The sequence below is a fragment of the Oncorhynchus gorbuscha genome, linkage group LG01 (genome assembly GCF_021184085.1).
Source record: "Oncorhynchus gorbuscha isolate QuinsamMale2020 ecotype Even-year linkage group LG01, OgorEven_v1.0, whole genome shotgun sequence".
Classification (NCBI taxonomy): domain Eukaryota; kingdom Metazoa; phylum Chordata; class Actinopteri; order Salmoniformes; family Salmonidae; genus Oncorhynchus; species Oncorhynchus gorbuscha.
Window position 1 is genome coordinate 72,874,374 of NC_060173.1, and position 14,479 is coordinate 72,888,852.

The 14,479-nt window shown below is 48.9% G+C and overlaps 1 protein-coding gene across 4 annotated transcripts in view; it reads left to right on the top strand.

Moving 5' to 3' along the window:
- Nucleotides 1–14,479, top strand: part of hdac4 (histone deacetylase 4) — a 261,320-nt gene that overhangs the window by 181,849 nt on the left and 64,992 nt on the right. For all 4 annotated transcript variants that reach the window (XM_046359569.1, XM_046359551.1, XM_046359560.1 and 1 more), the window contains 6 exons: nt 1,419–1,631; nt 3,679–3,871; nt 4,414–4,547; nt 6,207–6,309; nt 9,210–9,256; nt 12,473–12,580. In XM_046359569.1, the coding sequence (XP_046215525.1) occupies nt 1,419–1,631; nt 3,679–3,871; nt 4,414–4,547; nt 6,207–6,309; nt 9,210–9,256; nt 12,473–12,580 (798 nt within the window). The remainder of the gene's footprint in view (nt 1–1,418; nt 1,632–3,678; nt 3,872–4,413; nt 4,548–6,206; nt 6,310–9,209; nt 9,257–12,472; nt 12,581–14,479) is intronic.

Sequence of the window (14,479 nt, forward strand, 5' to 3'; positions counted from 1 at the left end):
TTTCTCTCTAGCTCTCTGTCTCTTTCTCTATTTCGGAGTCTCATTTTCTTCAGTTTGTCTGGCTCTTATTCTTTTCCACTTTCTCTGGGCTTCCTTCTCTGACTCTATTTCTGATTTCTCTCTTGTCACTCTCTTCGCCTTCCTCTCTAAACCTAGACCTTCCCCAAAGTCCCTCTTTCATTCCCTCTCTCTCTCTCTCCCCTTTGATGTTCTCTCTTGATCCCTCTCTCCCGCACTTGTTTTTTGAACAGAAGTACCCTCTTTGTCCTCCTGTTTATAGAGGATAATCTCCCATTCTCTCTCTCTCTCTCTCTCTCTCCCTCTCTCTCTCTCTCTCTCTCTCTCTCTCTCTCTCTCTCTCTCTCTCTCTCTCTCTCTCGCTCTCCCTTCCTCTCCCTGCTCTTATGATGAGACCTCAGCCCTCTCTCCTTTTCTTTTCGTTCTCTCCTTCACACTCTCTCTCTTTCACTCTCTCTCTCTGTTCACCTCTACCTTCTCTCTCTCACTCTATCTGTTCTGTTTTTCTCTTTCTCACGGCGAGTCTGTGTGAACCCGGAGACCGTGGGTGGACTAACCTTTATAATCTGAACAAACCAGCTTCTGGCAACAAGTCATAAGGGCCAGCCAGTCAGCTTGTCATCTGAGCTAATAGACGGCGGTTTGGACATGAGCAGTGACGCTTTGTTTACCATGCGTTTAAATGTTTCATGTTTCCTCGGTGGATTTATGGATTTATCTGTGCTCCGAAGGAAATGTTTGCGAAACTCTCTTTGAACTCGTATCAACTCACCGATCTACACATAGACGATCATACTGGAAGCCAAAACACCTGTCTAACTGTTAACAGTACCATAACAGATGCACTTGATAGAATACACTTGGATCATTGCAGGAGAAAATGAAGGATAGGGTTGAATCCTTATGGTTATATATGGCTCTGCTGCAGCTTGCCTAGATCAGTGGTTCCCCAATTGTCTTTGCGTTGACATGAGGCTTTTGAATGTCTTTGATTGCGTTTAAACAGATAGCCAAATTCTGATCTTTTATTCACTAATTGGTCTTTATTCACTATTTGGTCCTCTGAAAAAGATCTGATGTGAAAAGATCTGATGCGATTGGTCAAAAGACTAGTTAGAGGGAGAAAAACAAAATCAGAATTGGGCTGCCTGTTGTGGAAGCACTTGACAAACTCTCCATTTCCGCTTAAATATTTTAGAAAATCGGGAAAATAGTATACTGCCCTCATAGGGATGAAGGAAGTGGACTTTCTTTGTGGTCATCCAGAAATATAACATTTCACAAACTATGTATTGCAACAGTTATCGTTACTTAGGTTTGGTGCAGGTATGTGTAACTTATCCACACCCACTGCCAGATGTTCTAACCTTTGACCTCAACCCCCTCCCTCTCCTCCTCAGATGATGGCCAAGCCCAGCGAACCAGGGCCGGGTCGACAGCACGAGAGCCACCCGGAGGAGACAGAAGAGGAGCTAAGGGAGCACCAAGCCCTGTGTCCCCAGGAAGGAGTCCTCATGCGCGGGGTGACGGTCAAGCAGGAGCCCCCGGACCCTCAGGAAGAGGAGAGGGACAACCGAGAGAGGATGGTCGACCAGGAGCTGCTCTTCAGACAGGTAGGAGAGAGGGAAGAGGAGAGGAGACAACCGAGAGAGGATGGTCGACCAGGAGCTGCTCTTCAGACAGGTAGGAGAGAGGGAAGAGGAGAGGAGACAACCGAGAGAGGATGGTCGACCAGGAGCTGCTCTTCAGACAGGTAGGAGAGAGGGAAGAGGAGAGGAGACAACCGAGAGAGGATGGTCGACCAGGAGCTGCTCTTCAGACAGGTAGGAGAGAGGGAAGAGGAGAGGAGACAGACAGACACACATACACACTTGACACACAACATATAAAAAAACTAAAGTGATTCACATCACCAGTGGAAGAGAGCTGGAATATCCAAATGGACAGACCGAGAAAGAAGACGACACACACGTGTACTGCATGTGTGATAGTGAACAGAATGTAGGCTATTTTCATTTTTAGTCAGTTCACGAGAAACCGACACCCACACATGGCTTACTCTTGCTGTATTGACACACACACACACACGCAAGCACACACAATAACACACACGCTATACTCCTACTCAAAAAGTGAAATAGCGTGCAGGTTTTTATCTGAATGGCTGAGGTCAGCCTCACGCCTCCTCTCTACTGCTGAATCTGAGTTAGTCTCCCGAGGGCCACGCACACACCGACACACACACACACACACACACACACACACACACACACACACACACACACACACACACACACACACACACACACACACACACACACACACACACACACACACACACACACTTAGCCAGAACACCATGTCATCCCTGTCTAACATGCAGCCCTGCAGTCGGTCCAAATCCAATCCACTGTCCATCCTGTCACCATGACGCCCACATCCCCCGGCAGGAAGTATAGCACTGGGGGCCCCTGGGAAAGGAAGTGTTAGAGCAGGAGCGATACCCCAGTCTAAACCTGCTCTGTTAGTTACAGTAGTGGCAATTCACTAAGTGGCCGTACAGTTTTAGAATCTGAATCCCAATAGCACATTACGACAACCTATAGTGTTCATACTAAATACTTTCATACCAGTATGCCAGTGCGTGCCACCAAAGGCTTTCGCAGGAATTGGGCTGATTCTAAGTGAAAGGATGCTAAATGCATGCATACTTGCATACCATTTGTATCTTAATGGTCCTAAAGCCGCTCACACATCTGACTCACTTGTCTGTCTAGCTTATGATAATAGATTCATAAGCATCAAGCGCCATCTTCTGGCTAGTAAGATATCCTGCAGCAGCTCAACAGATGCACATAAAAGCAGAATTCGTTGTGTGTATTAGCTTATGTGTGTGTAACATTTTCTCTGTCTCTCTCTCTGTCTCGCTCTCTGTCTCCCTCTCCTTTCTCTCTGTCTCTCTCGCTCTCTGTCTCCCTCTCCTTTCTCTCTGTCTCTCTCGCTCTCTGTCTCCTTCGCCTTTCTCTCTGTCTCTCTCGCTCTCTGTCTCCCTCTCCTTTCTCTCTGTCTCTCTCGCTCTCTGTCTCCCTCTCCTTTCTCTCTGTCTCTCTCGCTCTCTGTCTCCCTCTCCTTTCTCTCTGTCTCTCTCGCTCTCTGTCTACCTCTCCTTTCTCTCTGTCTCTCTCGCTCTCTGTCTCCCTCTCCTTTCTCTCTCTCTCTCGCTCTCTGTCTACCTCTCCTTTCTCTCTGTCTCTCTCGCTCTCTGTCTCTGTCTCCCCTTTCTCTTTCCCCTTTCTCTCTCTCTCTCCCTATCTCTGTCTCTCTCGGTCTCTCCTCTCTATCTCTCTCCCCTCTCTCTCTCTCTCTGCCTCTCTCCCCTCCCTCTCTGTCTCTCCCCTCTCTCTCTCTATCTCTCTCTCTCTCTCTCTCTCTATCTCTCTCCCCTCTCTCTCTGCCTCTCTCCCCTCTCTCTCTCTGTCTCTCTCCCCTGTCTCTCTCCCTCTCTCTCTCTCTATCTCTCTCCCCTCTCTCTCTGCCTCTCTCCCCTCTCTCTATCTCTCTCCCCTCTCTATCTCTCTCTCTATCTCTCTCCCCTCTTTCTCTGCCTCTCCCCCCTCTCTCTGTCTCTCTCTCTCTCTCTCTCTGTATTCGTGTGAGCAGCAGGCTGTGTTATTGGAGCAGCAGAGGATGATCCAGTTAAGGAACTACCAGGCTTCCATGGAGTCAGCCGGCCTGTCAGTCACCTTCCCAGTGCACCGCCCCCTTTCTAGGGCCCAATCATCTCCCGCCTCGGCCTGCTTCCCCCCCATTGTGGTACAGCAGGAGCCGCCCACCAAGCCTCGCTTCACCACTGGTTAGTGTCCAAGCACCCCGTGTCTGTATCACACACACAAATGCGCATACATACAGACGCTCTCTCACACACGCATGTGTAGACACAAACACACGCTCGCACGCAAGCACAGAAACACAAGCACGCTCACACGAATCAAATCAAATGAATTTGTCACATGCTTGGTAAACAACCGGTGTGGACCTGCCCAACAATGCAGAGAGAGGAAACAGAAAAATAATAGCACGAGGAATAAATACACAATGAGTAACTATAACGTGGCTATATACACGGGTCACGAGGTACACCACGCACACACTCTCTCTCTAACCTGTAGTCTGTATCTCACTCACACACACACACACACTCCCTGTTCTCTTAGATTAGTCTGTCCTCTCTCTGTGAAAACAAAATGTTTTACCTTGACTCTCTTTCTCCCATAAACCACAGCAGTGCAGTGTGCGTGTGCTGTTTGTCAGAACCTATGTCTCCCAAACAGTCGCATTAACATTGTCTTTCATAACCCTGTGTGTGTGTCTGTGCGCTGCCCCTCTCCCCACCAGGCCTGGTGTATGACACGTTGATGCAGAAGCACCAGTGTATGTGTGGCAACACCAACACACACCCCGAGCACGCCGGACGCATCCAGAGCATCTGGTCCCGACTGCAGGAGACTGGACTGAGGGGCAAGTGTGAGGTACGGAAACCCTACACCCCAACCCGATCACTTCTGGTCTCGTGACCCTCCCACCCCTTGCGGGAGGGCGGGTCCTGCTCAGAACCTGTCAGAGTTCCCCTCTGTCCTGGGTCGACAATGGTGGATCAGGCTTCCCCCTAACGTCCTTGTCCATCTTCCCGAAAATGTCTGAAACTCTAAACTCTAAATCCCCCCCCCCCCTTTCTCTGGGGAATTAGATAAAGGGTCTCATTGCCAAAATCCCAAAGTGTACCTTTAACATGAATGCACTAATTGTAAATCGCTCTGGATTAGAACATCTGCGAAATGACTAACATGTCAAATGTTAACTGGCTTTCTTACATCCCTCCCTTGTATCCCTCATTTCAGCACGGATTCAGAAGTAACATGACAGGTTAAAGTAACATGACAGGTTAAAGTAATAGGACAGGTTAAAGTAATAGGACAGGTTAAAGTGTGGCCAGCTCTGGGGTTTCACCCATATAGTCTATTTTTTTTCTTCTCGATCATTGCAGAGACTAAGGAGAGGAATCCACTTTGGATTATAAATTCAGGTCCCCTGTCAGAGTAACTGAGGAAGCTTGTTTGCCAACTGATCTCAACAGTATAAAGTGGCTGCTTTTCCCCATCCAACCTGGACTATTGAGATGGACCTGTTCCTCCACTTTCAGACCCTTTCTGACCAGGGGAGGGCAGTGTTAAACCAACCTTCCCGTTGACAAAACACCCTACAGCAAGTTGCCTGTAAGGCAAGCCGTTGACAAATCCTAACCATAACCATTCGGGGGGGTAGCCAGTGTTTAGCTTACGGGGTTGTTTTTGAAGTTTTATGTTGTTTTGAAGCGCTGGTAGTGATTAAAAGCTGCTAGTGGGTTGAAGCTGAATTTGAGCTAATAGTGGGTCTTATCATAGTGGGTCTTATCACGCGCTGCACCTGTTTTGTGACCATCCACTCACACACACGCACACGTGCGCACATATACTTACCACACAGACACACAAACTTGCTCAGCAAGAGGCATGCTTTACTCTTCATCTGAGAGCTATTAACACAGTTTAATGGTTCCTAAATGGGGATGATCTATCCTGCATCACACTCTGCGCTGTGCGTGTTTGTGTCTGACCTCTTCTGCATCTCACTCGCTCACTGCGTCAGCGCTCCGCTTGGTTGCATAGCTGCCGTCTCTGTTTTTCCTGAATGGCACAAACAAACAAGTCCCATCCCCAGACTTCCTCCCCTCCCTTCCCCTCTGCTCTCCTCTCTCACTCTCCTGTCTTTCTCTCTTTGTCTCTCTCTTTCACTCACACACACACACACACCCTTCGGTCCCCCTTTACGACCCCCACTGTAACTAATTGGAGATTCCTGGCTACAGGTGTTACCCTGTCCCCCCCTCCTCTCCAATCCTCCTCAACTCCCTCCTTTTCATCTTTCCATCCCTCCTGTCCATCAAAAGCTCAGGTGACCCTTGGGGATTAGTAAAGCAGGAGTGTGTTATAACTAATGGATAAAGCATCACAGATACAGGTGTCATAGTAAGTGTTACCAACTCTCTCGCGCTCTCTCTCTCTCTCACTCTCTCACTACCCCTCTCTCTCTCGTTCCCTCTCCCCTCTCGCTCTTTCTCTGTCTCTCGGTCCCTGTGTGTCTCTCTGCAGTGTATCCGAGGGCGGAAAGCCACTCTGGAGGAGTTGCAGACGGTTCACTCTGAGGCCCACGTCCTTCTGTATGGAACCAACCCACTCCGACAGAAACTAGACAGTAAGTCCTACACCAGTGCTGATCTAGGATCTGTCCAAATAATCTAATTCATTATGATCTAAAAGGCTAAACTGATCCTAGATCAGAAAACCTACTCTGAGATGCTTTGTGGATATGGCCCATACCCAAATGGATGTTGGTGCTTAATACACTATACAGGATCAGTTGTGTAGATGCTCTTCATTATAGTGAGGGTGAATCCCAACTTCCACTGAAGTCAAATTATCACAAATTATCAATGCATGTCAGAAGTTAGGATTGGCCTGTATCTGACCGAGTCTATAATACCTACATGTTTCAAGCGACGGAAATCTGCTTAAATGAACACCTATGTGAGAATGCTGTTCACTGACTACAGCTCAGTGTTCAACACCATAGCGCCCTCAAAGCTCATCAATAAGCTAAGGACTCTGGGACTGAACACCTCCCTCTGCAACTGGATCCTGGACTTCCTGACGGGCCGCCCACAGGTGGTTAGGTTAGGCAACAACACGTTTGCCACGCTGATCCTCAACACTGGGTCCCTCAGGGGTGAGTGCTTAGTCCCCTCCTGTACTCCCTGTTCACCCACGACTGTGTGGCCAAGCACGACTCCAACACCATCATTAAGTTGGCTGACGACACAACAGTGCTGAGCCTGATCACCGACAATGATGAGACAGCCTATAGGGAGGAGGTCACAGGAAAAGGCGGGCCGAGCAGGCCCCCATTAACATTGATGGGGCTGGAGTGGAGCGGGTCGAGAATTTCAAGTTCCTTGGTGTCCACATCACCAACAATATCATGGTCCAAATACAACAACAAAGCCTTTTCCCACTCAGGAGCCTGAAAAGATTTGTCATGGGTCCCCAGATCTTCCAAAAGTTCTACAGCTGCACTATTGAGAGCATCCTGACCGGTTGCTTCACCGCCTGGTATGGCAACTGCTCGGCATCCAACCGTAAGGTGCTACAGAGAGTAGTACGTACAGCCCAGTACATCACTGGGGCCAAGCTTCCTGCCATCCAGGACCTATATACCAGGCCATGTCAAAGGAAGGCCCAAAAAATAGTCAGAGAGTCCAGTCACCCTTGTCACAGACCGTTCTCTCTGCTACCACACTGCAAGCGTTACAAGAGCGCCAAGTCTAGGACCAAAAGGCTCCTTAACAGCTTCTACCCCAAAGTCAACAATTAATCAAATGCCCCACCCCCCCGCCCCTTTGTTTTTACACTGCTGCTACTCGCTGTTATATTATCTAAGCATAGTCACTTTACCCCTACCTACATGTACAAATGACCTCGACTTACCTGTACCACCACACAGACTGTATATAGCCTTGTTATTGAAAATGTTGCTGTGTTTGTTCTTACATTTTGTCTTTGGCTTATTTAGTACATGTTTTATTTTCTTAACTCTCTTTCTTGAACTGCATTGTTGGTTAAGGGCTTGTAAGTAAGCATTTCACAGTAAGGTCTACACCTGTGACACATACAATTTGATTTGATTTGATTTATATGCACAAAGTACAGTACATGAACAGGATTGCCTCCTGTATGAGAGTGTATACGACAATAACAGTCTCCCGTAGACTGCTATCTCCGCTGTTGGTTATTACAGGGCAGAGCTGGTCTAATGATAGTGTTCCTCTACCAGACCGGTATCAACTTTATTATCTGCATTATAGCCTTCTGTGTAAAGAAAAAGCCAGGAAGCTCCTCAGAATTTGTTTTGTTTACCTAAATAACCACCATTTTATTTGTTGTCGTTCCGTTCTCGTGTTATCTCGCCACAGTTGGAGCTCGTTCAAGTCTGTCCCTAAGCTCGGTCAAGGCCACTACCTCTCTGCCAATAATGACGGCACGCGCGCGCACACACACGCACACACACGCACACACACAATGTTCCATGACATCACCCCTCTGTGTTTACTCCCTCCACCCAAAGTGTCCTGATCCATCACCTAAATATGTTGTATTGTTTGAGAGGGAGACTGACAGCTTGGCTCAAACATCGAACTCTGACCACCCTGGCTGTCATATCGGAGTTAACCAAGCAGCGTCTGTCGAAGAACACTCATTTTGTCCCAACCTTTTTAGTTACTGTAGCACCGTGTACCTTTTGCTCTGCCCGGAGTACCCCTGAAGGACCCCCAAGTACCCGCAGGAGAAACACTGTTTTGGACTGGTGTACTTTCCGTATTTCCACTTGCACCATTTTAAAAGTGTTTACCTCAAATATGTGTGACTATGTTATGTATTCTGTCATGTTTCAATGCTCTAGGAGGGTCTGCTATATGAATTCATATTCATGCACAAGTGTAATGATCAACTCAGGACCCACTAAGAATCGTGAATGGTCACCTAGACACATTTGAAATGTTCAGGCCCAAAGGTGAAATGCTGCTCTCTCGATTAGACGGCACTACAAAATCATACACACATACACAGGTGTAGCCTATGTTCTCAAATCACGCCGGGGTGTTGTTTTAAGGGTGTGCGGTTTCCACTTTACAACGTTTTTGCTAGAATTAGTACGGGTCAAGATTCGTTTATATCTCAAAGGGGATGACATGTCTAAGTTGACGTTGTAGTCATCTTGCAGATGCTTCTTGACTGGAGAGACTGGTAGGGCATACTGTGTGACAAGGGAGTATTCTGGCGGTTGCCTCTGACCTTTCTCTCTCTCTCTCTCCCTCTCTCTCTCTCTCTCTCTCTCCCTCTCTCTCTCTCCCTCTCCCTCTCTCCCTCTCTCTCTCTCTCTCTCTCTCTCTCTCTCTCTCTCTCTCTCTCTCTCTCACTCTCCCTCTCTCTCCCTCTCTCTCTCTCTCTTTCTCTCCCTCTCTCTCTCCCTCTCTCTCTCCCTCTCTCTCTCTCTCTCTCTCTCTCTCTCCACCCCCATTCTATCTCTCTCCCTCTCAGGTTCATTGACTCCCATGTTTGTGAGGCTGCCTTGTGGAGGGGTAGGGGTAAGTCATTCCCTACTTATTCTCCCCTGTCTAAATAATGGTGTTGTGTGTTATCCCACGCACACACACACACACGCACGCACGCACACGCGCACACACACACACACACACACACACACACACACACACACACACACACACACACACACACACACACACACACACACACACACACACACACACACACACACACACACACACACACACACACCACCCTGGAGCACCAGAGGCAACCAAAACTGTTGCTCTGCTTTCTGTCGAGTGGGTAATTGTGACCATATGTTTTCTATAAACAAGCTGTGTCCTGTAGAGTGGGTGGGAGGGCGCTGTCTGTGTGTTGAGGGGGACACTGGAGGGGAGGGGGGTTGGGGGGGCAATGCTGTGTGTGTGTGTGCTGTTCCTTCAGTGTGATGGTTGGGAGGGGGGGGACAGGTAAGAACAAGGTCAGCTGGGTTAGTGTATGTGTGTGACCCTCTCTGTATGCTTGCATTTCGTTGTCTTCATGGGGCGTGTGTTCCCTTGCGTACTGTATGTGTGGGAGTGTGTATTGCAGTGTGTGAACTCAGATTGTGTGTTTGTTGCTCCCTAGATCAATATGTTGACAGAGGTCTGATTTTCAATCCCTCTTCCCCTTACCTCTCTCCCTTACCTCTTCCCCTTACCTCTCTCTCTCTCCACGGAGAGCATCTAGCTGGGTCTGTTGTTCTGCCCGCTGCTGCCGGTGGGAAACAGAACTGGCTCTGCTCTGTTTTATGGAAATGAGGGCTAAATTGTTGTCTTCCTGTAGTCCCAGCACAGCGCCTCGCCTCAACAAATTACCCTGTCAGCCTGAGCAGAACTACCACTCTTTCATTCCAACACGTTCCCTCACTCTCTTTGGTTCCCTGGTCCCTCGTTTTCCTCTCTCTTTTATCCCCCTATCGCTCTTGGTCGTTCTGGCGTGCGTCTTTCGCCTCGTCTTCCTCAGTCTCAGTCTTGCAAGTCGCTTTCGTCGAAGGCTGCTCTGCCTTTCCGGCGTTGCACTTTCTTCTCCTTTAGGGACTAGTGACATACTTTGGCGCTGTGTCCCTCCCTCCCTCTCTCAATCTTTTCTTTCACTTTTTTTACACACTCCTCAGTTCATCCCAGGGTACATTGTCACATTTCGTCGTCGTCTCCCATTTATTTTTAGCTCGATTACTTTATCATTAATTTCCTTGATGACTTCCTCACTCACTCACACTCACTCACTCACTCACTCACTCACTCACTCACTCACTCACTCACTCACTCTGGTGCAGCCGTCACTCTTCATTCAACTCCCTCGTGCCTTCTCCCTCCCCCTCCCTCCCCACCGGTCTTCTTTGCATCGTAAATGCACCGCAGACTCATAATTCGTGACAAAGTCCTTCTTGACGTGACTTGAAAAGGCCCCCTGTTCTCCTTTTCTTTTCGAACTCTAGCCTTGAGCGTTCATGCTGTTGAAAGCCAAATGCAGCAGGCGGGGATCGCCAGAGTCAATGTATGCTGAGTCTATCAGCGACCCCGAGGTTCACAGAAGGTCCCAGGTCCCCACAAACTCCCTCTCGCTCTATCCCTTCGCTACCTTTACGTTGCCGCTGTAGTCATTCAGTGGACGCTCCTATGCAGAGCGGCTTACAGTTAGTGCGTTCATCTTCAGATAGCTAGGTGAGACAACCACATATCACAGCCACCGTACGTACGTTTTCATCAATAAAGTAGCAGGGTCAGAGCTAGTGGGGGAGGGGGGTGAGGAGGTAGTGGGGGGTGCTGTGGGATTATTTTAGATACTGTTTGAAGAGGTAAGGGGGGAAGGGGGGACAGAGAAGTGCTTGGAGGGCCAAGACGGCTAAGAGGCCAGAGGTGGCAGAACGGGGTGCTCGGGTTGGGGTGTAGAGTTTGAACATAGCTTTAAGGCAGGGAGGAGCAGTTCTTCTTGCTGCTCCATAGGCAAGTGCCATGAGCTTGTAGTGGATGCGAGCTTCGACTGGAAGCCAGTCTCTCTCTCTCTCTCTCTCTCTCTCTCTCTCTCTCTCTCTCTCTCTCTCTCTCTCTCTCTCTCTCTCTCTCTCTCTCTCCCTCTCCTGCCTATCTTTCCCTCTGCCAGCTGTTTTCTTCTCCTTAGGTTAGTCCATCTCGGAATTCAACCTTAACCCGAGGGGGGGGGGGGGGGGGTGCAACAATATGCAGTCTAGTGGTGTGTAGAGGAGTAAAGATGTGTGTAGAAGTACTGTGTGTGCGCGCTGTGATTGGGGCCACGGAGCAGGCGTGTGTCAGCATAATCAGCCCTGACGGATGAATGCCTGGCCTCTCTCTCTCTGACCACATGCACACCCCACACCTCCACAACCCGGGACTAGCCAGCTCCCCCACCCCATCCCACATCACTCTCCATGCCCCCCCCCCTTTAAAATATTTAATATTTCTCTCGGTCTACAGTATATCCCTCATCTCTCCCAAACTTCTCCCTTGGCTCAATATTGACACACGTCTGTGAATAAAAGCCATCTCACCTCTCTCCCGGACGTTACAATCACACCTCTACTAGCATGCTTTTGTGTTCCCCCATGGGGTCCCACCAGAAGCACACTCAGACGGACAGACGTGTGAAGAGCAAATTAGTTCTCCCTACCCTTTAGATTGACGTACAGGATGTGCATGCGGTTGTGTGTTTGTGTGTGTGTGTGTGTGTGTGTGTGTGTGTGTGTGTGTGTGTGTGTGTGTGTGTGTGTGTGTGTGTGTGTGTGTGTGTGTGTGTGTGTGTGTGTGTGTGTGTGTGTGTGTGTGTGTGTGTGTGTGTGTGTGTGTGTGTGTGTGTGTGTGTGCCAGCAGGATAGTCGTGCATGTACAAGAAACTAAGCCTGGCTGTCCAAACTGAGTTTCTGTCTGTAAGGGGAGTCATTCACGTCAGTTGGATTGACCCATAACTCACTCTGAGAGTGTCCCCCCCCCCCGCTCTCCCTGTGCAAGCTTTGATACAATACAAGGGATTTGTAAACACTGTGTGTGGTTAGGGTCTTTTGTATTGTAGCTTGTGTTTGCATATCTTCTTCACCCTTTTATACCTCTGGAATTGTTGGGACTGGGAGGACAAATGGCACCACAGCCATCCTGGTCCAACATTGTCCAATTGTATGCTTTACCCTGTTTACATTGTGTATTATACATGAACATGTATATATTGCGCATGACATAAATGTGTGTTCGTGTTCACAGGTGGACAGCGACACCATTTGGAACGAGGTCCACTCGTCCAGCGCGGCTCGTCTGGCTGTGGGCTCCGTGGTGGAGCTGGTCTTCAAAGTGGCGGCTGGAGAGCTCAAGGTTAGCGCCATGTCCCTCGTCATCGTGCGTCTGTCTAGCTGTCTGTCTGAATGCCTATATTACCAACGATAATGCCATCTCGCGTTGGACGCTGAATGCTAATGCTAACCCATCAGCTGAATAGGTGGCAGAGTGGAGCGTTGATCAGTAGACCTCATTAACGGTGCTAACGCTAGCCCCACTCAAGTGAGGTCTATTAATATGGCGCCGGAGAACATGGCTGATGTTTTAAGGCCATAAGCAAAGAAGAAAAACACTCACCCAGAAGCGGCGCTCCTAGTGGACTTTAATGCAGGCAAACTTAAATCAGTTTTAGCAAATTTTTACCAGCATGTCATATGTGCAACCAGGGGGAAATCTTTACTCCACACACAGAGATGCATACAAAGCTCACCCCTGCCCTCCATTTGGCAAATCTGACCAAAATGATATCGTCCTGATTCCTGCATACAATCAAAAACTAAAGCAGGAAGTACCAGTTACTCGCTCAATACGGAAGTGGTCAGATGACGCGGATGCTACACTACAGGACTGTTTTGCTAGCACAGACTGGAATATGTTCCGGGATTCATCCAATGGCATTGAGGAATACACCACCTCAGTCATCAACTTCATCAATAAGTGCATCGATGAGGTCATCCCCACAGTAGACTAGAGCTGCCACTTTCAATGAGCGGGAGACTAATCCGGACGCTTATAAGAAATCCCGCTATGCCCTCAAACGTACAAGCAAAGCGTCAATACATGATTAAGATTGAATCCTACTACACTGTCTCTGACGCACGTCGGATGTGACAGGGCTTGAAAACTATTATGGAGTACAAAGGAAAACCCAGACTCGAGCTGCCCAGTGACGCGAGCCTACCAGACGAGCTAAATGGCTTTTAAGCTCGCTTCGAGACAAGCAATGCTGAACCATGCACGAGAACACCAGCTGTTCTGGATAACTGTGTGATAAAGCTCTCGGTAGCCGATGTGAACAAAACCTTTAAACAGAACAACATTCACAAAGCCGCTGAGCCAGATGGGCCTGCGCCGACCAACTGTCAGGTGTCTTCACTGACATTTTCAACCTCTCCCTGACTGAGTCTGTAATACCAACATGTTTCAAGCAGACCACCATAGTCCCTGTGTCAAAGGAAGTGAAGGTAACCTGCCTAAATGATTACTGCCCTGTGGCACTCACGTCGGTAGCCATGAAGTGCTTTGAAAGGCTGGTCTTGGCTCACATCAACAGCATCCTCCCGGACACACTAGACCCACTCCGATTTGCATACCGCCCCAACAGATCCACAGATGACGCAATCTCAATAGCCCTCCACACCGCCCTTTCTCACCTGAACAAAAGTAACACCTATGTGAGAATGCTGTTCAATGACTACAGCTCAGCGTTCAACACCAAAGTGCCCACGAAGCTCATCACTAAACTAAGGACTCTGGGACTAAACACCTCCCTCTGCAACTGGATCCTGGACTTCCTGACGGGCCGCCCCCAGGTGGTAAGGGTAGGCAACAATGCATCTGCCACGCTGATCCTCAACACTGGGGGCCCTCAGGGGTGTGTACTTCATCCCCTCCTGTATTCCCTGTACACCCACGACTGTGTGGCCAAACACGACTCCAACACCATCATTAAGTTGGCTGACGACACAACAGATCACCGACAACGATGAGACGGCCTATAGGGGAGGAGGTCAGAGAACTGGCAGTGTGGTGCCAGGACAAAGACCTCTCCCTCAATATGAGCAAAACAGGAAAAGATGGGCCGAACAGACCCCCATTAACATCGACGGGGCTGTAGTGGAGCAGGTCGAGAGTTTCAAGTTCCTTGGTGTCCACATCACCAACGAACGATCATGGTCCAAACATACCAAGACAGTCATGAAGAGGGCACGGCAA